The 21,769-nt window shown below is 48.0% G+C and overlaps 1 protein-coding gene across 16 annotated transcripts in view; it reads right to left on the reverse strand.

Moving 5' to 3' along the window:
- MYCBP2 (MYC binding protein 2) overlaps nucleotides 1-21,769 on the reverse strand; it is a 705,517-nt gene that overhangs the window by 168,160 nt on the left and 515,588 nt on the right. For 14 of the 16 annotated variants that reach the window (XM_063952980.1, XM_063952968.1, XM_063952974.1 and 11 more), the window contains 2 exons: nucleotides 6,391-6,507; nucleotides 5,117-5,257 (listed from right to left, as the gene is read on the reverse strand). The exons of 1 other annotated variant lie outside the window; for it this stretch is intronic. In XM_063952980.1, coding sequence (XP_063809050.1) covers nucleotides 5,117-5,257; nucleotides 6,391-6,507 — 258 coding nt within the window. The remainder of the gene's footprint in view (nucleotides 1-5,116; nucleotides 5,258-6,390; nucleotides 6,508-21,769) is intronic. One more of the 16 variants, XM_063952976.1, reaches the window with a different exon arrangement.

Consider the following 21,769-nt stretch of genomic DNA (forward strand, 5'->3'; position numbering starts at 1 on the left):
ATGGGCCTTGACAGATTTAGGCTGTGGCAGGCCTGCCACAGAATGTGCAAGTTGAAATGTGCTACAAATCCAACGAGCAATCGTCTGCTTAGAAGCAAGAGCACCCAGTTTGTTGGGTGCATACAGGATAACAGCGAGTCAGTTTTCCTGACTCCAGCCGTCCTGGAAACCTATATTTTCAGGGCCCTGACAACATCTAGCAACTTGGAGTCCTCCAAGTCCCTAGTAGCCGCAGGTACCACAATAAGCTGGTTCAGGTGAAACGCTGACACCACCTTAGGAAGAAACTGGGGACGAGTCCGCAGCTCTGCCCTGTCCGAATGGACAATCAGATATGGCTTTTGTGAGACAAAGCCGCCAATTCTGACACTCGCCTGGCCGAGGCCAGGGCCAACAGCATGGTCACTTTTCATGTGAGATATTTCAAATCCACAGATTTGAGCGGTTTAAAATGTGATTTGAGGAATCCCAGAACTACGTTGAGATCCCACAGTGCCACTGGAGGCACAAAAAGGGGGTTGTATATGCAATACTCCCTTGACAAACTTCTGGACTTCAGGAACTGAAGCCAATTCTTTCTGGAAGAAAATTGACAGGGCCGAAATTTGAACCTTAATGGACCCCAATTTGAGGCCCATAGACACTCCTGTTTGCAGGAAATGCAGGAATCGACCGAGTTGAAATTTCTTAGTGGGGCCTTCCTGGCCTCACACCACGCAACATATTTTCGCCACATGTGGTGATAATGTTTTGCGGCCACCTCCTTCCTGGCTTTGACCAGGGTAGGAATGACCTCTTCCGGAATGCCTTTTTCCCTTAGGATCTGGCGTTCCACCGCCATGCCGTCAAACGCAGCCGCGGTAAGTCTTGGAACAGACCTGGTACTTGCTGAAGCAAGTCCCTTCTTAGCGGCAGAGGCCATGAGTCCTCTGTGAGCATTTCTTGAAGTTCCGGGTGCCACGTCCTTCTTGGCCAATCCGGAGCCACGAGTATAGTTCTTACTCCTCTACGTCTTATAATTCTCAGTACCTTGGTTATGAGAAGCAGAGGAGGGAACACATACACCGACTGGTACACCCACGGTGTTACCAGAACGTCCACAGATATTGCTTGAGGGTCTCTTGACCTGGCGCAATACCTGTCCAGTTTTTTGTTCAGGCGGGACGCCATCATGTCCACCTTTGGTCTTTCCCAACGGTTCACAATCATGTGGAATACTTCACGATGAAGTCCCCACTCTCCCGGGTGGAGGTCGTGCCTGCTGAGGAAGTCTGCTTCCCAGTTGTCCAATCCCGGAATGAACACTGCTGACAGTGCTATCACATGATTTTTCGCCCAGCGAAGAATCCTTGCAGTTTCTGCCATTGCCCTCCTGCTTCTTGTGCCGCCCTGTCTGTTTACGTGGGCGACTGCCGTGATGTTGTCCCACTGGATCAATACCGGCTGACCTTGAAGCAGAGGTCTTGCTAAGCTTAGAACATTGTAAATTGCCCTTAGCTCCAGTATATTTATGTGGAGAGAAGTCTCCAGACTTGATCACACTCCCTGGAAATTTTTTCCCTGTGTGACTGCTCCCCAGCCTCTCAGGCTGGCATCCGTGGTCACCAGGACCCAGTCCTGAATGCCGAATCTGCGGCCCTTTAGTAGATGAGCACTCTGCAGCCACCGCAGAAGAAACACCCTTGTCCTTGGAGACAGGGTTATCCGCTGATGCATCTGAAGATGCGATCCGGACCATTTTTCCAGCAGATCCCACTGAAAAGTTCTTGCGTGAAATCTACCGAATGGAATCGCTTCGTAAGAAGCCACCATTTTTCCCAGGACCCTTGTGCAATGATGCACTGACACTTTTCCTGGTTTTAGGAGGTTCCTGACTAGCTCGGATAACTCCCTGGCTTTCTTCTCCGGGAGAAACACCTTTTTCTGGACTGTGTCCAGAATCATCCCTAGGAACAGCAGACGTGTCGTCGGAAACAGCTGCGGTTTTGGAATATTTAGAATCCACCCGTGCTGTCGTAGAACTACTTGAGATAGTGCTACTCCGACCTCCAACTGTTCTCTGGACCTTGCCCCTATCAGGAGATCGTCCATTTTCTTTGAAGAAGAATCATCATTTCGGCCATTACCTTGGTAAGGACCCGGGGTGCCGTGGACAATCCAACCGGCAGCGTCTGAAACTGATAGTGACAGTTCTGTACCACGAACCTGAGGTACCCTTGGTGAGAAGGGCAAATTGGGACATGGAGGTAAGCATCCCTGATGTCCCGGGACACCATATAGTCCCCTTCTTCCTGGTTCGCTATCACTGCTCTGAGTGACTCCATCTTGATTTGAACCTTTGTATGTAAGTGTTCAACTATTTCAGATTTAGAATAGGTCTCACCGAGCCATCTGGCTTCAGTACCACAATATAGTGTGGAATAATACCCCTTTCCTTGTTGTAGGAGGGGTACTTTGATTATCACCTGCTGGGAATACAGCTTGTGAATTGTTTCCACTACTGCCTCCCTGTCGGAGGGAGACGTTGGTAAAGCAGACTTCAGGAACCTGCGAGGGGGAGACGTCTCGAATTTCCAATCTGTACCCCTGGGATCCTACTTGTAGGATCCAGGGGTCCACTTGCGAGTGAGCCCACTGCGTGCTGAAACTCTTGAGACGACCCCCCCCCACCGCACCCGAGTCCGCTTGTACGGCCCCAGCGTCATGCTGAGGACTTGGCAGAAGCGGTGGAGGGCTTCTGTTTCTGGGAATGGGCTGCCTGCTGCAGTCTTCTTCCCTTTCCTCTATCCCATGGCAGATATGACTGGCCTTTTGCCCGCTTGCCCTTATGGGGACGAAAGGACTGAGGCTGAAAAGACGTTGTCTTTTTCTCCTTTATACGGCAATACTTCCATGTGCCGTTTGGAATCTGCATCACCTGACCACTGTCGTGTCCATAAACAACTTCTGGCAGATATGGACATCGCACTTACTCTTGATGCCAGAGTGCAAATATCCCTCTGTGCATCTCGCATATATAGAAATGCATCCTTTAAATGCTCTATAGTCAATAAAATACTGTCCCTGTCAAGGGTATCAATATTTTCAGTCAGGGAATCCGACCAAGCCACCCCAGCGCTGCACATCCAGGCTGAGGCGATCGCTGGTCGCAGTATAACACCAGTATGTGTGTATATACTTTTTAGGATATTTTCCAGCCTCCTATCAGCTGGCTCCTTGAGGGCGGCCCTATCTGGAGACGGTACCGCCACTTGTTTTGATAAGCGTGTGAGCGCCTTATCCACCCTAAGGGGTGTTTCCCAACGCGCCCTAACTTCTGGCGGGAAAGGGTATACCGCCAATAATTTTCTATCGGGGGAAACCCACGCATCATCACACACTTCATTTAATTTATCTGATTCAGGAAAAACTACAGGTAGTTTTTTCACACTCCACATAATACCCTTTTTTGTGGTACTTGTAGTATCAGAAATATGTAACACCTCCTTCATTGCCCTTAACAAGTAACGTGTGGCCCTAAAGGAAAATACGTTTGTTTCTTCACCGTCGACACTGGAGTCAGTGTCCGTGTCTGTGTCGACCGACTGAGGTAAAAGGACGTTTTAACGCCCCTGACGGTGTTTGAGACGCCTGGACAGGTACTAATTGGTTTGCCGGCCGTCTCATGTCGTCAACCGACCTTGCAGCGTGTTGACATTATCACGTAATTCCTTAAATAAGCCATCCATTCCGGTGTCGACTCCCTAGAGAGTGACATCACCATTACAGGCAATTGCTCCGCCTCCTCACCAACATCGTCCTCATACATGTCGACACACACGTACCGACACACAGCACACACACAGGGAATGCTCTGATAGAGGACAGGACCCCACTAGCCCTTTGGGGAGACAGAGGGAGAGTTTGCCAGCACACACCAAAAACGCTATAATTATACAGGGACAACCTTTATATAAGTGTTTTTCCCTTATAGCATTTTAATATATATAGTCATATCGCCAAATAAGTGCCCCCCCTCTCTGTTTTAACCCTGTTTCTGTAGTGCAGTGCAGGGGAGAGCCTGGGAGCCTTCCCACCAGCATTTCTGTGAGGGAAAATGGCGCTGTGTGCCGAGGAGAATAGGCCCCGCCCCCTTTTCGGCGGGCTTCTTCTCCCGTTTTTCTGAGACCTGGCAGGGGTTAAATACATCCATATAGCCCCCAGGGGCTATATGTGATGTATTTTTAGCCAGAATAAGGTACTATCATTGCTGCCCAGGGCGCCCCCCCCAGCGCCCTGCACCCTCAGTGACCGCTGCTGTGAAGTGTGCTGACAACAATGGCGCACAGCTGCAGTGCTGTGCGCTACCTTATGAAGACTGAAAAGTCTTCTGCCGCCGGTTTCTGGACCTCTTCACTTTTCGGCATCTGCAAGGGGGTCGGCGGCGCGGCTCCGGGACGAACCCCAGGGTGAGACCTGTGTTCCGACTCCCTCTGGAGCTAATGGTGTCCAGTAGCCTAAGAAGCCAATCCATCCTGCACGCAGGTGAGTTCACTTCTTGTCCCCTAAGTCCCTCGTTGCAGTGAGCCTGTTGCCAGCAGGACTCACTGAAAATAAAAAACCTAATAACTTTTTCTAAGCAGCTCTTTAGGAGAGCCACCTAGATTGCACCCTTCTCGGCCGGGCACAAAAATCTAACTGAGGCTTGGAGGAGGGTCATAGGGGGAGGAGCGAGTGCACACCACCTGATCCTAAAGCTTTTACTTTTGTGCCCTGTCTCCTGCGGAGCCGCTATTCCCCATGGTCCTGACGGAGTCCCCAGCATCCACTAGGACGTCAGAGAAAAATAAAAGCTAATTGCTAAATGTTGCTGTACTTCAGTCTAAATTTTGCTCCTAAGCTTAGTAAGTAAACCTCATGGCCTTTAGAAATAAAAGATGCACACCATAATTTATAGCTTTACACAAACGGATTTGGATCTATCTATTCTTCAATACAATCATAGCTAAAAAGTGAAAAAAGTGAACTGGAAGCATGTTATATAGCTGAATGTATATTAGGGGAGAGCACCAATTTTAAACCTGCAAAATAGACATTAGCAGCTCTCAGGCAGTGAATTGGGGGCGCCTTTACTTACATCAACAGGTGCCAGTAGACTCTTGCCAAGATGCTGATTAAATGACAGGCACCAAGCTTCATTGTAACCATTCATGTTAGGAACATACTTCTTTATTGTCTCATCATTCAGTCTTAGCCACACACCATCATCATTGTGGATCTAGATAGGAAACAAGCAATAATAACGAGCCATGCTCTCCTGTAACTGCTTCTGTGCTTGAAAGACCTACATGACCCGTTCTGAAAATAACTGGGAGATCCTGATGTCCAACTGTGTTCATTACTCTACAGCTAGTAATGTAAGATTCAAGGTGATGGTGGAGAGCAGTAATACAGATGTATCATCATACATCTAGCCTCAATGCGCCATGCAATGGGAGATGCCTAGTGCGAGTAGGCACCAGGTCCTGTGCAACTCTGATAGCATTAGGTGTCTTTTTTTGCCAAAAATGCATCTTGTACCCAATGCGATGTGACTAGGACGCACCAGTAGACTGTGCAGAATTTTCTTATAGATCTGTGTACGACTGAGTCTGTATACGAAGCACAACTTGACATGGGAAAAAGGCATTTCCGCAGCAATGTAGAACTTCGTATACAGATTCAGAAACTCAGTCGCTCACATATACAAGTGTCATATATCAAATTAATCAGCACAGTAGACTTGTGTGTTGCAGTCGCATGTGTTGCAAAGAAGAAGCATTTTTGTCAAATAAGACAGCAAACAGCCTCACTGGACCTGGCATGCCAAGAGGGGGTGTTCGGTGTGACTGTCACTAATATGCATGAGGACACATCTGTACATGGGATGTGTTACTGTATGCATGTGGAGGGGGTGGGGAACTGTAAGTGTAAAGTGAAAAAGGTCAGGGTAAATAAGTCAACAAAACTAGTAAAATGTCTAGCAATCCGGGATATACCAGAAATATTATACACTCTTAGAAAGGAGAAAGTCACTTTACTTGCAAAATAAAATAGCATCATCATTTACAAGAGTAGAATATGTGTTATGCTGTACAAAGTTTTATATGGAAATACATCTGTCTTCTCTAGTTTTAATCATGAGAATTCAGATACAGATAACCAGCAATGTGTTTTAGATCTCGGAAGTTAATGATGTAGACCTCTTCCCACTTGATGAAATACTTCATAATATCATTAAGACAGATAAACAAGAAACATTTTCATATTAAACACACTTATCTACGCTGTTTAAATATATCAAATGGATGATTATGTAATCTGCTAGGACATGGATGAATATTAAATGTCCTTAGATGTCTAAGGCATTACCTCATCAATAAAAGCGATGGTTCCATTGACTTTCACTATGCCTATCTGCTCACTCTGAAGGGAGGGGTGGCTACGAATACGGAGCCCTGCACTGTCCTTCGCCACAAATTTGCGAACCTATGAGGCAGAAGTAGACAGAAGGAAGAGAAAACCTAACATAAGCGCCCAATCACAAAACAAACCAAAGGCTGAAATTATCACAAAGCTAAACATTCAGGTAAATGGATAGGAAAAAGGTTACAGGTTGTTGCTAGTTTCCCAAAACATGCAGTAGTTGTCAAAAAATAAATAAATAGGATTTTAATACCTACCAGTAAATCCTTTTCTCGTAGTCCATAAGGAATATTGGGGAAATCTAGTACAATGGGTATAGACTGGGTCCAAAGGAGCCAGTGCACTTTAAATATCTTCACCTAGGTGTGCTGGCTCCTCCCCCACTATGCCCCTTCCCACAGGAAGTTATAGGTAAAAACATGCCCGAAAGAGAAAGGACATATATGAGAGAAGGAACATGATAACAGAAAAGGTGGTGAGATTTACACACCAGCACACCACGAACATATAACAACCAGCAACAGCTGGTAACAACAGCAATAGCTGAACATGTAACTATAGATCAAGAAACTGCAGAAAAGTCCATGCATTGAGGTGTGCGCCCGATATTCCTTATGGAATACGAGAAAAGGATTTACCGGTAGGTATTAAAATCCTATTTTCTCTAGCATCCATAAGGGATATTGGAGGAATCTAGTACGATGGGGACGTCCCAAAGCTTCCAGAACGGGTGGGAACGTGCGGAGACTGCTGCAGCACCGCCTGCCCAAACTGGGTATACTCTTTGGCCAGGGTATCAAATCTGTAGAAATTCAAAAAAGTTTTCTTCCCCGACCAGGTAGCAGCTCGGCATAGTTGCAAGGCCGAGACTCTACGGGCAGCCGTCTAGGAAGAGCCCACTGATCTAGTAGAGTGGGCCTTTAGAGACTTAGGAACAGTTAAGGCTGCCGACACATAGGCCTGTTGGATAGTAAGCCTGATCCAACGAGCAGTGGACTACTTAGAAGCAGGGCAACCCTTTTTCTGTGCATCATAGAGCACGAACAAGGAATCCATTTTTATGACCAGAGCTGTGCACTTGACAGATCTTCAAGGCACACACAGCATCCAATGCCTCCGGAGGAGCAGAAGCGTCAGAACTGGCCAGAATCACAATAGGTTGATTCAGATGAAACGCAGAGACAACCTTCGGCAGGAACTGCCGTCTAGTCTGGAGCTCCTCTCTGACCTCGTAAATGACCAAATACGGACTTTTACACGATAAGGCCCACAATTCTGAAACATATCGAGCAGAAGTCAGGGCCAGTAACATCACCGTCTTCCACGTGAGGTACTTATCTTCTACCGTCATCAGTGGTTCAAACCAGGAGAAATGCCAACACTACATCCAAATCCCAGGGTGCCGTAGGCAGCACAAAAGGTGGTTGTATGTGGAGCACCCCTTGCAAGAAGGTCTGAACTTCTGGCAACACTGCCAATTTCTTCTGGAAGAAAATGGAGAGGGCTGAAATCTGGACCTTAATGGAACCCAGACGTAAGCCCTCATCCACACCAGCCTGCAGAAAACGTCCCAAGTGAAACACTGCAGGCGGATACGTGCTTTCCTCGCACTAAAGAGACATATCTCCAGATATGATGATAGTGTTTTGACGTCACAGGTTTTCTGGCCTGAAACATGGTAACAATACCCTTCTTGGAACGGCCCTTGTGAGCTAGGATGTTTCACTCACCCTCCATGCCGTCAAACAAAGTCGCTGTAAGTCCGGGTAGACTAACGGTCCTTGCTGAAGATCTCTTTGTAATGGTAGAGGCCAAGGGTCTTTGACGAACAGGTCCAGAAGATCCACGTACCACGCTCTCTGAGGCCAATCCGGGCCAATCAGAATTGCCTGGACACCTTGATTCCTGATTCTCTTTAGCACCCTTGGGAATCGAAGAAAACAGGTAGACTGGCCGGTACGGCCAAGGCGACGCCAGTGCGTCCACTGCCCTCACCTGAGGGTCCCTGGGCCATGAGCAATACCAGGGAAGTTTCTTGTTGAGCCGAGAAGCCATCATGTCTATTTGTGGGCAACCCCATCGGTCGATGATCTGCTGGAACACCTGATGGTGGAGCCCCCACTCCCCCGGGTGGAGATTGTTAAGACTCAGGAAGTCCGCCTCCCAGTTGTCCACACCCTTAATGAAGATTGCCGACATTGCTCTTGCATTTCTTTCCGCTCAGAGGAGTATTTTGGACACCTCTCACATGCAGACTCTGCTTTTTTGTCCCTCCTTGTCGACTGATGTACGCCACAGCCATGGCGTTGTCCGACTGTACCTGGATCATGTGATCTCTGAGCAGATGAGAGGCCTGAAGTAAGCATTGTAGATCGCCTGAAGTTCCAGAATGTTGATCGGAAGGAGGGCTTCGTGGGCTGATCACCTGCCCTGGAACTGCGCCCCTCGGGTGACAGCTCCCCATCCCGGTAGACTCACATCCGTCGTGAGGAGGGTCCAATCCTGAATCCCGAAACTTCGGCCTTCCAGGAGATTGGAGGACTGTAGCCACCACAGGAGGGAAATCGTGGCCTGAGGGTACAGCCGAATCATCCAGTGCATCTGCAGATGCAATCCGGACCACTTGGTCAGGATATCCAACTGAAACGTTCTGGCATGGAACCTCCCATACTGCATCGCCTCGTATGAGGCAACCATCCTTGTCCTCTAGAAGAAACACCTTCTGTGCCACAGTATCCAGTAACATCCCAAGGAACAGTAGCCACTGAGTTCGCTCCAGGTGGGACTTCTGTAAGTTGAGGATCCATCCATGGTCCGACAGAAGATGGATGGTGCGGTCGATATGGAGCAACAAAAGCTCCCTGGGTCGTGCCTTTATCAGAAGATCGTCCAGATAAGGGACCACATTGACTCCATGGACCTGGAGTTGGAACATCATCTTCGCCATCACCTTTGTGAATACCCTCGGGGTTGTGGACAGGCCGAAGGGTAGAGCTAGGAATTGGAAGCGATTGTCCAGTAGAGCAAACCGCAGGTACGCCTGATGAGGCGGTCAAATCGGAAAATGGAGATGTCCTTAATATCCAAGGAGACCATAAATTCCTGTTCTTCCAAGCACGCAATCACTGCTCGCAGGGTTTCCATCTTGAATTTGAACACCTATAAGTAAGGATTCAAGGATTTGAGATTCAAAATGGGTCTGACCGAACTGTCCGGTTTCAGAACCACAAACAGGTTGGAGTAAAACCCCTTGCCGTGTTGCGGTAGTGGTAATGGAACAATGACACGGGACTGGACTAACTTTCGGATTGCCTCTTTCAACGTAATTTGCATATCCTCCAAAGCTGGTAAGCTTGATCTTGATCCTCGAGACCCCCTGGGGTGGGCACCATCATGCTGAGGCCTTAGTGGTAGCAGAACCAGTGGACTGTTCCTGAGAACTGGTGCTTGCAGGTTTTCTGGACTTACCTCTGGTGCCTCTAGCCGCATTGGAGGCACCTCTGGCCTTCGATCGAAATCTGTGAGACCGAAAGGACTGGACAGCCGGACCCAGATAGGAAAGTCTCACCGGCGGGGACCCAGAGGGGAGAAACACGGATTTCCCAGCCATAACTTTGGAAATCCAGGTATCCAATTCGACCCCAAAAAGCCATTCCCCAGAAAAGGGGAGGGTTTCCACACTACGTTTGGATTCTGCGTCCGCTATCCACTGACGCAACCACAAGGTCCTGTGCGCCGACACTGCCATGGTAGAAGCATTAATGTTCCCCATCTCCTTGAGTGAATCACAGAGGACCCAGGTAGTGTCCTGAATGTGTTTCAGGAGGGTTACCATAGTAACTAAGGGCATATACCCCGAGAGAGCCCCCTGAATTTGAGTGGCCCAAGAATGAAGAGCATGGGTCATCCAGCAACCCGCAATGACCGGTCTTTGTGATATACCGGCTGCTGTGTATATACATTTTAGGGTAGTCTCTATCTTCCGATCCCCAGGATCCTTCATGGTAAAGGAGCCCGGGGTGGGCAGCATCACCTTTTTAGACAGGCGAGAGACAGACATCCACCCCAGGGGGTTCCTCCCAAAATTTTCTACCTTCAGGAGCAAATGGGAAAGTGCGCAAAAACTTTTTGGACACTTGAAATTTTGCGTCTGGATTTTTCCAGGCCTGTTTGAATAAGTCATCCAACTCTGTAGAATCAGGGAAAGCGACATTAGGCTTGTTTTGTACAAAGAAAAACGACTGCTGTGACGCAGCGTCCTCTAGAGGGAGCTTTAAGACATCCCTTATAGCCAAAATGAGGGGTTCATTACCCTGAGCAGCATCGGGATCCCCACTAACAGGATCCAGGACATCCCCATCATCCTGTATATCATCTGTATCAGATAGAATAGCAGGTAAACCACGCCTCTGAGGACCTCCATGAGAGATGGAGGGCTGTGCATCTGCCCTAGCAGATAATTCTGCAACAGCTTGTTGCAGTAGCTGAGTTTTCTGCACATTAGCACTGAGTTGGGATGAAATCAGAGTCTTAAGAGACCCTAACCAGTGGGGCTCTGGACACTCTCCCCCAGCCTCTTCACTGATTTGTGAAGATTGACTGCATTGTTCACAGGAAACAGTCATTAGACATTGGAGAGAATCTAATGTGACATACACTGCACAGCTTGCGTTTACCCATATCTCACAGTAAGCACAACATACACACAGACAGTTATATCGCAAGTCTGTCCTACTGTATGTGAGAGGAGACACAGAGAGAGGACACCAGCACACCCTGCGCTGCACAGCCCCAGTGAGGCTGTCAGCTTCCTATAATACAGTAAACACTAACAATTATAGTCCTAAATAGGATCAGGATAGTGTACACAAGCGACTCTCCCCCTTTGCTACACCCTGTACCAGATATCCAGCGTGGCTGAGGAGTCATGAAGCGCTGTGTGTGCCATATATGGCTGCAGTAAGCAGTGGAAGGCGCCAAAACGCCTCAGGTCCCGCTCTGAGGTAGCTCAGCCTCTTCCAATGTCGCCGGAGTTACATACATATTTTATACTGGCAAGTCTCCTTTTAAGCTTAAAGCATCACACAAGTGCTAGTCAAGCCCTTTTGTGCCAGTTCTACACGGGGAATCTTAGTGGGACCCCCCTGGGACGGTCCCGTACGCCGCGCCCGCACTTTGAACCGGGGGACCTCCCTAGCGGGGCCCTTGGTTTGTACTCACCACCGATGTCACCTTCAGACAGCGTTAGGGGTGTGCGGCGTGCTGCGGCTCTGACAGCCAAAGCGCAGAGTCCAGCTGAACAACAACCCCTCAGGACAGTAGTTACCCCCCCCACCAACTCCCACGGTGCAGGTATGCTGTTGCTCAGACAGCATACCAAAATAATAAAAGTTTAAAAGAAATTGAAGAAAACTCTCTGTAGCTGCAGAGATGTGCATCCTCTCCGGAGGGCACTTTTTTCTAAACTGCCTGTGGGAGGGGGTATAGAGGGGAGCAGCCAGCACACCCAGTTGAAGAAATTTAAAGTGCACTGCCTCCTTTGGACCCCGTATATACCCATCGTACTAGATTCCCCAATATCCCTTATGGATGCTAGAGAAATAATAAAAAAAAAAAAATAAATCTAAAATTATTAAGAATCCAAACTCACGTTACCAAAACCCTTATCCATTCTCTCATTATCGCCTATCCTGACTACTGCAACCTCTTGCTATATAGTTTTTCCAATTTACAATCTGTTCTAAATGCTATCCATAAACTGACAGTCCTCTAAGAAAAGCTCTGCACTGACTTCCCATTATCTCCAGAAGTCAACTGAAGCTACTTACATTAAACAACATTTTCCCTTCATACAACTCTACCCTCATCATAATACACCCTGTGGGGCTGATTTTGAGTCACATGTTGCTGCAGATGCTTAGTGTCTTCTGCTATAGTCACACCATAGACTATCATAGAATCATAGAAATTGATGGCAAATAAGAACAACTTGGCCCATCTAGTCTGCCCTAAACATGTGTTTTTGTAGGGAGCCAATTAACCTACCAGTATATTTTTGAATTGTGGGAGGAAACTGGAGCACCCAGAGGAAACCCACGCAAGCACGGGGAGAATATACAAACTTGATACAGTTAGGTCCATGGTGGCAATCAAACCCATGACCTCAGTGCTCTGAGGCAGTAATGCTCACCATTACACAATCTGTACTGCCTATGCTAGCGCTCGTAAAAGCACTTCCCCTGGTGTACAAGTGTGTGTCTGAATGTGCACATACCGCCCACTTTGAATCTCTTCAAACGCAATAATCCCGTTAGTGCATTTAAAAAAAAATTTTTTTATCATTGGACACACCACTGAAACTAGCATCTACCCCATGCTAGATGCAGATTCCCTGTCACAGCATGGCCTCCATTGTAGGCAATTAGGCATTGCAGTTCACAACCATTAATGTGACAAGCCCATCATACTCTAATAACACACCTATCAGACACTGCATCTCCGTACATCTGAATAACCTCCCAGTCACTGCCCAGGAACACCCAATATATTTCTGAGACCGTGCATCTCTATTGCTACTGAGACACATGCACTGTGCACCTTTGTAGCTACTTAGACACACAAGTACCGTATATACTCGAGTATAAGCCGACTTTTTCAGCACATTTTTCTGTGCTGAAAAAGCCCCCCTCGGCTTATACTCGAGTCAATGGCTGCAGCAGACGCCGTGGGCTGTGTGGGCGTCCGCTGCAGCCGGCTCCAGGACAGACACTAGAGGTCATTATTGACCTCTAGTGTCTGTGCGCGTTGCTATGGGAGAGACGTCATGACGTCTCTCCCATAGAGATGATCGGGTGCCGGGGAGCGGGCGGCCGCACAGAGCGGCGGCCGGACGGAGCGTGCGGCCGGATGGAGCGAGCGGACGGACGGAGCGGAGCAGCGCAGCAGCAGAAGAAGCGGTCGGGAAGCAGGAGCGGGGCAGTGGTAAGTACTGTTTTTGTGTGTGTTTGTAAGCGGCGACGGGGGCACTGCAACAGGGGGCAAAGAAAGAAGGGGGCACTGCAACAGGGGGCAAAGAAAGAAGGGGGCACTGCAACAGGGGGCAAAGAAAGAAGGAGGCACAACTACTGGGGGCAATGAAAGGGGGCACAACTACTGGGGGCAATGAAAGGGGGCACAACTACTGGGGGCAAAGAAAGAGGGGCACAACTACTGGGGGCAAAGAAGGGGCATAACTACTGGGGGCAAAGCAACGGCAGCATGTTTTTATCTGGCACTGTGGGGGGATATCTGTTACTGGGGGTATATGTGGCACTGGGGGCACAACCCTAGCAACAAGCATTACCCCCTGGCAACAAGCATAACACCTACCGCATGAAACCCCTGGCAACGAGCATGACACCCTGAGCATGAACACCCCTGGCACCGTACATTTCCCACCCTAGGCTTATACTCGAGTCAGTCATTTTTCCCATTTTTATGTGGTAAAATTAGGTATCTCGGCTTATATTCGGGTCGACTTATACTCGAGTATATACGGTAGATGAAAAACATTGGCCATTTGTATGAATATCAGCATTGCCTGACAGCCCTCTCTCTTACCCCTTTAGGTTTGCCTCAACCCCACTCCTCCTCTGATTAACACAACCACCTGCAGGACTTCCTCTGCATCCTACTCAAGCAAATCTATAAAATGCCTGACCAGTTTCACCCCAACTTTCAATCTTTCAAGAACCCTCTACGATCATTTTAGCCTAGACTACACTAACATCAGAGACTAATCCCACACAGTGTTGCAACTGCTAAAGTCTCATCTTCACTCAGAGACCAACAACTAGTTCCTACAGTCTAATGCTGGGTTCAGACTGGACGATGCATGTACATGGTGATATCGTTAGCATCGGTAAGTGCATACACACTTGGTGATGCCATCAGCGACAGTAGGAACGGGGGCCATCCCACACCGGTGATGTCATCTGTTGGACCTGTATGCACGGCCGGCGGACGATGTCACCAATGACGCACGGGAGCGTGCATCATCAGCGACATAGTGCATACACACTAGATGATATAATGGATAATGTGTCCGAATCATCCAGTGTGTAGCAAGCTTAAGTGTCGTCCTATCTAGGCTGGAAGCTCATAACCAGGGCCCTAGCTCCTCTGTTTCATGTATACATCATATTCATAAAAGTACATCTCTATGTACATTTGCATGTACTGTTCTGATCTTGTGTATGATTTGTGTTTTAAACATATTGTTATTCTGACTTTTAAGAGAAGTTTTAGTGTTGTCTTACAAATAAACAATGATGGTGATGTTAATGCATAGTAGGCTACATTCCCTGAAACCATATTTTTAGCAGGCAACAGCTCCACAGCTAATAAATTCCAAATGAAAGCCCAGTGAATTTTTACAAACAGAAATATAGATGCATTAGAAAATAAAAATAAATAAATATATATATATATATATATATATATATATATATACACAAAAACATATGAGAGAGGCGCCCCTAGTGCAGTACAGACAATGTAATATACCTCCACCAAGAACACCCTAAAATCGGAGGTGTACCGTATTAAGTGGTCTCAAAGCCACTTTCAAGCAACGTTTTTAGAAATCCAAATGTTCCCCGCTTCTGGCAGTAGACTCCTGGATGTAATGGTCACACCGGTATCTATGGTCTCAAACCGAGTAGTGCAAAGGATGAAAAGCAGAACGAACCATAGTGTAATACAGTTTTTTAAAACATTTATTTATCATTACACAAAATAATTGCCCGTACCATAAAAAAGTTATAAAACAGCTTATCTGATAGCAGATGTTTTAGTCCGTCACTCAACGCGTTTCGTCCGTCGCTATACTTCAGGACTTCCTCAGGAGTGTACACTCCTGAGGAAGTCCTGCAGAATAGCGACGGACGAAACGCGTTGAGTGACGTACTAAGACATCTGCTATCAGATAAGCTGTTTTATAACTTTTTTATGGTACGGGCAATTATTTTGTGTAATGATAAATAAATGTTTTAAAAAACTGTATTACACTATGGTTCATTCTGCTTTTCATCCTTTGCACTACACGGTTTGAGACCATAGATACCGGTGTGACCATTACATCCAGGAGTCTACTGCCAGAAGCGGGGAACATTTGGATTTCTAAAAACGTTGCTTGAAAGTGGTTTTGAGACCACTTAATATGGTACACCTCCGATTTTAGGGTGTTCTTGGTGGAGGTATATTACGTTGTCTGTACTGCACTAGGGGCGCCTCTCTCATTTGTTTTTTAGAATTTATTGAAGATCTGCCGGAACAGCGGGTCGTCTGGAGAATAGGCTGCAACCCCAGAAAATATAGGGGAAGTGCTCTGGACAAATAAAGAACTATTATAAACTGTATGAACTTTTAGAGGAAGGTCATTTGCGCCAATTATCACTCTTCTAACAGCCATATATATATATATAAATATATATATATATATATAAAATAAGAATTTACTTACCGATAATTCTATTTCTCATAGTCCGTAGTGGATGCTGGGACTTCCGTAAGGACCATGGGGAATAGCGGCTCCGCAGGAGACTGGGCACAAAGAGTAAAAGCTTTAGACTAGCTGGTGTGCACTGGCTCCTCCCCCTATGACCCTCCTCCAAGCCTCAGTTAGGATACTGTGGCCGGACGAGCGTACATAATAAGGAAGGATTTTGAATCCCGGGTAAGACTCATACCAGCCACACCAATCGCACTGTACAACCTGTGATCTGAACCCAGTTAACAGTATGATAAACGTAGGAGCCTCTGAAAAGATGGCTCACAACAATAAACAACCCGATTTTTTTGTAACAATAACTATATACAAGTATTGCAGACAATCCGCACTTGGGATGGGCGCCCAGCATCCACTACGGACTATGAGAAATAGAATTATCGGTAAGTAAATTCTTATTTTCTCTGACGTCCTAGTGGATGCTGGGACTTCCGTAAGGACCATGGGGATTATACCAAAGCTCCCAAACGGGCGGGAGAGTGCGGATGACTCTGCAGCACCGAATGAGAGAACTCCAGGTCCTCCTCAGCCAGGGTATCGAATTTGTAAAATTTTGCAAACGTGTTTGCCCCTGACCAAGTAGCTGCTCGGCAAAGTTGTAAAGCCGAGACCCCTCGGGCAGCCGCCCAAGATGAGCCCACTTTTCTTGTGGAATGGGCTTTAACAGATTTTGGCTGTGGCAGTCCTGCCACAGAATGTGCAAGCTGAATTGTACTACAAATCCAACGAGCAATCGTCTGCTTAGAAGCAGGAGCACCCAGCTTGTTGGGTGCATACAGGATAAACAGCGAGTCAGATTTTCTGACTCCAGCCGTCCTGGAAACATATATTTTCAGGGCCCTGACTACGTCCAACAACTTGGAGTCCTCCAAGTCCCTAGTAGCCGCAGGCACCACAATAGGTTGGTTCATGTGAAACGCTGAAACCACCTTAGGGAGAAATTGAGGACGAGTCCTCAATTCTGCCCTGTCTGAATGAAAAATTAGGTAAGGGCTTTTATATGACAAAGCCGCCATTTCTGAGACACGCCTGGCTGACGCCAGAGCTAACAGCATGACCACCTTCCATGTGAGATATTTTAATTCCACAGTGGTGAGTGGTTCAAACCAATGTGATTTTAGGAACCCTAAAACTACATTGAGATCCCAAGGTGCCACTGGTGGCACAAAAGGAGGTTGTATATGCAGTACCCCCTTGACAAACGTCTGAACTTCAGGCAATGAAGCCAGCTCTTTCTGGAAGAAGATCGACAGGGCCGAAATTTGAACCTTAATGGATCCTAATTTTAGGCCCATAGACAGTCCTGCTTGCAGGAAATGCAGGAAACGACCCAGTTGAAATTCCTCTGTGGGGGCCTTCTTAGCCTCACACCAGGAAACATATTTTCGCCAAATGCGGTGATAATGTTTCGCAGTTACATCCTTCCTGGCTTTGATCAGGGTAGGGATGACTTCATCTGGAATGCCTTTTTCCATCAGGATCCGGCGTTCAACCGCCATGCCGTCAAACGCAGCCGCGGTAAGTCTTGGAACAGACAAGGTCCCTGCTGGAGCAGGTCCTTTCTTAGAGGTAGAGGCCACGGGTCCTCCGTGAGCATCTCTTGCAGTTCCGGGTACCAAGTTCTTCTTGGCCAATCCGGAGCCACGAGTATAGTCTTCACTCCTCTCCTTCTTATGATTCTCAGTACTTTTGGAATGAGAGGCAGAGGAGGGAACACGTACACCGACTGGTACACCCACGGTGTTACCAGAGCGTCCACCGCTATTGCCTGAGGGTCCCTTGACCTGGCGCAATATCTGTCCAGTTTTTTGTTGAGACGGGACGCCATCATGTCCACCTTTGGGTTTTCCCAACGGTTTACAATCACTTGAAAGACTTCTGGGTGAAGTCCCCACTCCCCCGGGTGGAGGTCGTGTCTGCTGAGGAAGTCTGCTTCCCAGTTGTCCACTCCCGGAATGAACACTGCTGACAGTGCCACCACATGATTTTCCGCCCAGCGAAGAATCCTTGCAGCTTCTGCCATTGCCCTCCTGCTTCTTGTGCCGCCCTGTCTGTTGACGTGGGCGACTGCCGTGATGTTGTCCGATTGGATCAATACCGACTGACCCTGAAGCAGAGGCCTTGCTTGACTTAGGGCATTGTAAATGGCCCTTAGTTCCAGGATATTTATGTGAAGAGACGTTTCCATGCTTGACCACAAGCCCTGGAAATTTCTTCCCTGTGTGACTGCTCCCCAGCCTCTCAGGCTGGCATCGGTGGTCACCAGCATCCAATCCTGTATGCCGAATCTGTGGCTCTCTAGAAGATGAGCACTCTGTAACCACCACAGGAGAGACACCCTTGTCCTTGGAGATAGGGTTATCCGCTGATGCATCTGAAGATGCGATCCGGACCATTTGTCCAGCGGATCCCACTGAAAAGTTCTTGCATGGAATCTTCCGAATGGAATCGCTTCGTAAGAAGCCACCATTTTTCCCAGGACTCTCGTGCATTGATGCACTGACACTTGGCCTGGTTTTAGGAGTTTCCTGACTAGCTCGGATAACTCCCTGGCCTTCTCCTCCGGGAGAAACACCTTTTTCTGGACTGTGTCCAGAATCATCCCCAGGAACAGTAGACGTGTTGTTGGAATCAGCTGTGATTTTGGGATATTTAGGATCCACCCGTGCTGACGTAGCACTACCTGAGATAGTGCTACTCCGACCTCTAACTGTTCCCTGGACCTTGCCCTTATCAGGAGATCGTCCAAGTAAGGGATAATTAAGACGCCTTTTCTTCGAAGAAGAATCATCATTTCGGCCATTACCTTGGTAAAGACCCGTGGTGCCGTGGACAATCCAAACGGCAGCGTCTGAAACTGATAATGACAGTTTTGTACCACAAACCTGAGGTACCCTTGGTGAGAAGGGTAGATTGGGACATGGAGATAAGCATCTTTGATGTCCAGAGACACCATATAGTCCCCTTCTTCCAGGTTCGCTATCACTGCTCTGAGTGACTCCATCTTGAATTTGAACCTTTTTATGTAAGTGTTCAAGGATTTTAGATTTAAAATTGGTCTCACCGAGCCGTCCGGCTTCGGTACCACAAACAGCGTGGAATAATACCCCTTTCCCTGTTGTAGGAGGGGTACCTTGATTATCACCTGCTGGGAATACAGCTTGTGAATAGCTTCCACTACCGCCTCCCTGTCGGAGGGAGACGTTGGTAGAGCAGACTTCAGGAACCGGCGAGGGGGAGACGTCTCTAATTCCAATTTGTACCCCTGTGATACTACCTGCAGGATCCAGGGGTCCACTTGCGAGTGAGCCCACTGCGCGCTGAAATTCTTGAGACGGCCCCCCACCGTGCCTGAGTCCGCTTGTAAGGCCCCAGCGTCATGCTGAAGACTTGGCAGAAGCGGGGGAGGGCTTCTGCTCCTGGGAAGAGGCTGCCTGGTGCAGTCTTTTTCCCCTTCCTCTGCCCCGGGGCAGAAATGAGTGGCCTTTTGCCCGCTTGCCCTTATGGGAACGAAAGGACTGAGTTTGAAAAGACGGTGTCTTTTTCTGCTGAGAGGTGACCTGGGGTAAAAAGGTGGATTTTCCAGCCGTTGCTGTGGCCACCAGGTCCGATAGACCGACCCCAAATAACTCCTCCCCTTTATACGGCAATACTTCCATATGTCGTTTGGAATCCGCATCACCTGACCACTGTCGCGTCCATAACGCTCTTCTGGCAGAAATGGACATCGCACTCACTCTAGATGCCAGGGTGCAAATATCCCTCTGTGCATCTCGCATATATAGTAATGCATCCTTTAAATGCTCTATAGTTAATAATATACTGTCCCTATCCAGGGTATCAATATTTTCAGTCAGGGAATCCGACCAAGCCACTCCAGCACTGCACATCCAGGCTGAGGCGATTGCTGGTCGCAGTATAACACCAGTATGTGTGTATATACCTTTTAGGATATTTTCCAGCCTTCTATCAGCTGGTTCCTTAAGGGCGGCCGTATCGGGAGACGGTAACGCCACTTGTTTTGATAAGCGTGCGAGCGCCTTATCTACCCTAGGGGGTGTTTCCCAACGCGCCCTAACCTCTGGCGGGAAAGGGTATAGTGCCAATAATTTATTAGAAATCAGCAGTTTTTTATCGGGGGAAAACCACGCTTTATCACACACCCCATTTAATTCATCTGATTCAGGAAAAACTACTGGTAGTTTTTTCACACCCCACATAATACCCTTTTTTGTGGTACTTGTAGTGTCAGAAATATTCAATGCCTCCTTCATTGCCGTGATCATGTAACGTGTGGCCCTACTGGACATTACGTTTGTCTCCTCACCGTCGACACTGGATTCAGTATCCGTGTCTGGGTCTGTGTCGACCATCTGAGGTAACGGGCGTTTTAGCGCCCCCGACGGTGTCTGAGACGCCTGAACAGGCACTAATTGATTTGCCGGCTGTCTCATGTCGTCAACAGTTTTTTGCAAAGTGCTGACACTGTCACGTAATTCTTTAAATACGACCATCCAGTCAGGTGTCGACTCCCTAGGGGGTGACATCACTAATACAGGCAATTGCTCTGCTTCCACATCATTTTCCTCCTCATACATGTCGACACAATCCTACCGACACCCAGCACACACACAGGGAATGCTCTGAAAGAGGACAGGACCCCACGAGCCCTTTGGGGAGACAGAGGGAGAGTTTGCCAGCACACACCAGAGCGCTATATATATACAGGGATAACCTTATGTAAGTGTTACTCCCTTTATAGCTGCTGTTTTATATTAGCTGCCAATAGTGCCCCCCCCTCTCTTGTTTTACCCTGATTCTGTAGCAGGACTGCAGGGGAGAGTCTGGGAGCCTTCCTTCCAGCGGAACTGTGAGGGAAAATGGCGCTTGTGTGCTGAGGAGATAGGCTCCGCCCCCTTCACGGCGGCCTTTTCTCCCGCTTTTTTTTTTTAGGAAAACTGGCAGGGGTGAAATGCATCCATATAGCCCAGGAGCTATATGTGATGTATTTCTTTAGCCATATAAGGTTTAAACATGTTTTATTGCGTCTCAGGGCGCTCCCCCCCAGCGCCCTGCACCCTCAGTGACCGGAGTGTGAAGTGTGCTGAGAGCAATGGCGCACAGCTGCAGTGCTGTGCGCTACCTTATCTGAAGACAGGAACGTCTTCTGCCGCCGATTTCTCCGGACCTCTTCGCTCTTCTGGCTCTGTAAGGGGGCCGGCGGCGCGGCTCCGGGACCCATCCAGGCTGAACCTGTGATCGTCCCTCTGGAGCTAATGTCCAGTAGCCAAGAAGCCCAATCCACTCTGCACGCAGGTGAGTTCGCTTCTTCTCCCCTTAGTCCCACGATGCAGTGAGCCTGTTGCCAGCAGGACTCACTTTAAATAAAAAAACCTATTTAAACTTTTACTTCTAAGCAGCTCAGGAGAGCCACCTAGCATGCACCCTTCTCGTTCGGGCACAAAAATCTAACTGAGGCTTGGAGGAGGGTCATAGGGGGAGGAGCCAGTGCACACCAGCTAGTCTAAAGCTTTTACTTTTTGTGCCCAGTCTCCTGCGGAGCCGCTATTCCCCATGGTCCTTACGGAAGTCCCAGCATCCACTAGGACGTCAGAGAAATATATATATACATACATACAAACAGAAAGTTTAGCACTCACCATAGCAAGCTCACTTATCCTCACATCATCAATAAATAAATGATGGGGGTTTAGTTAGTGAATTGGCCAATGCACGGAAGCCTGCATACCGCTCGCCAAGGTCCTACACTATCACAAA

This window comes from Pseudophryne corroboree, chromosome 2 (genome assembly GCF_028390025.1).
Source record: "Pseudophryne corroboree isolate aPseCor3 chromosome 2, aPseCor3.hap2, whole genome shotgun sequence".
NCBI lineage: Eukaryota > Metazoa > Chordata > Amphibia > Anura > Myobatrachidae > Pseudophryne > Pseudophryne corroboree.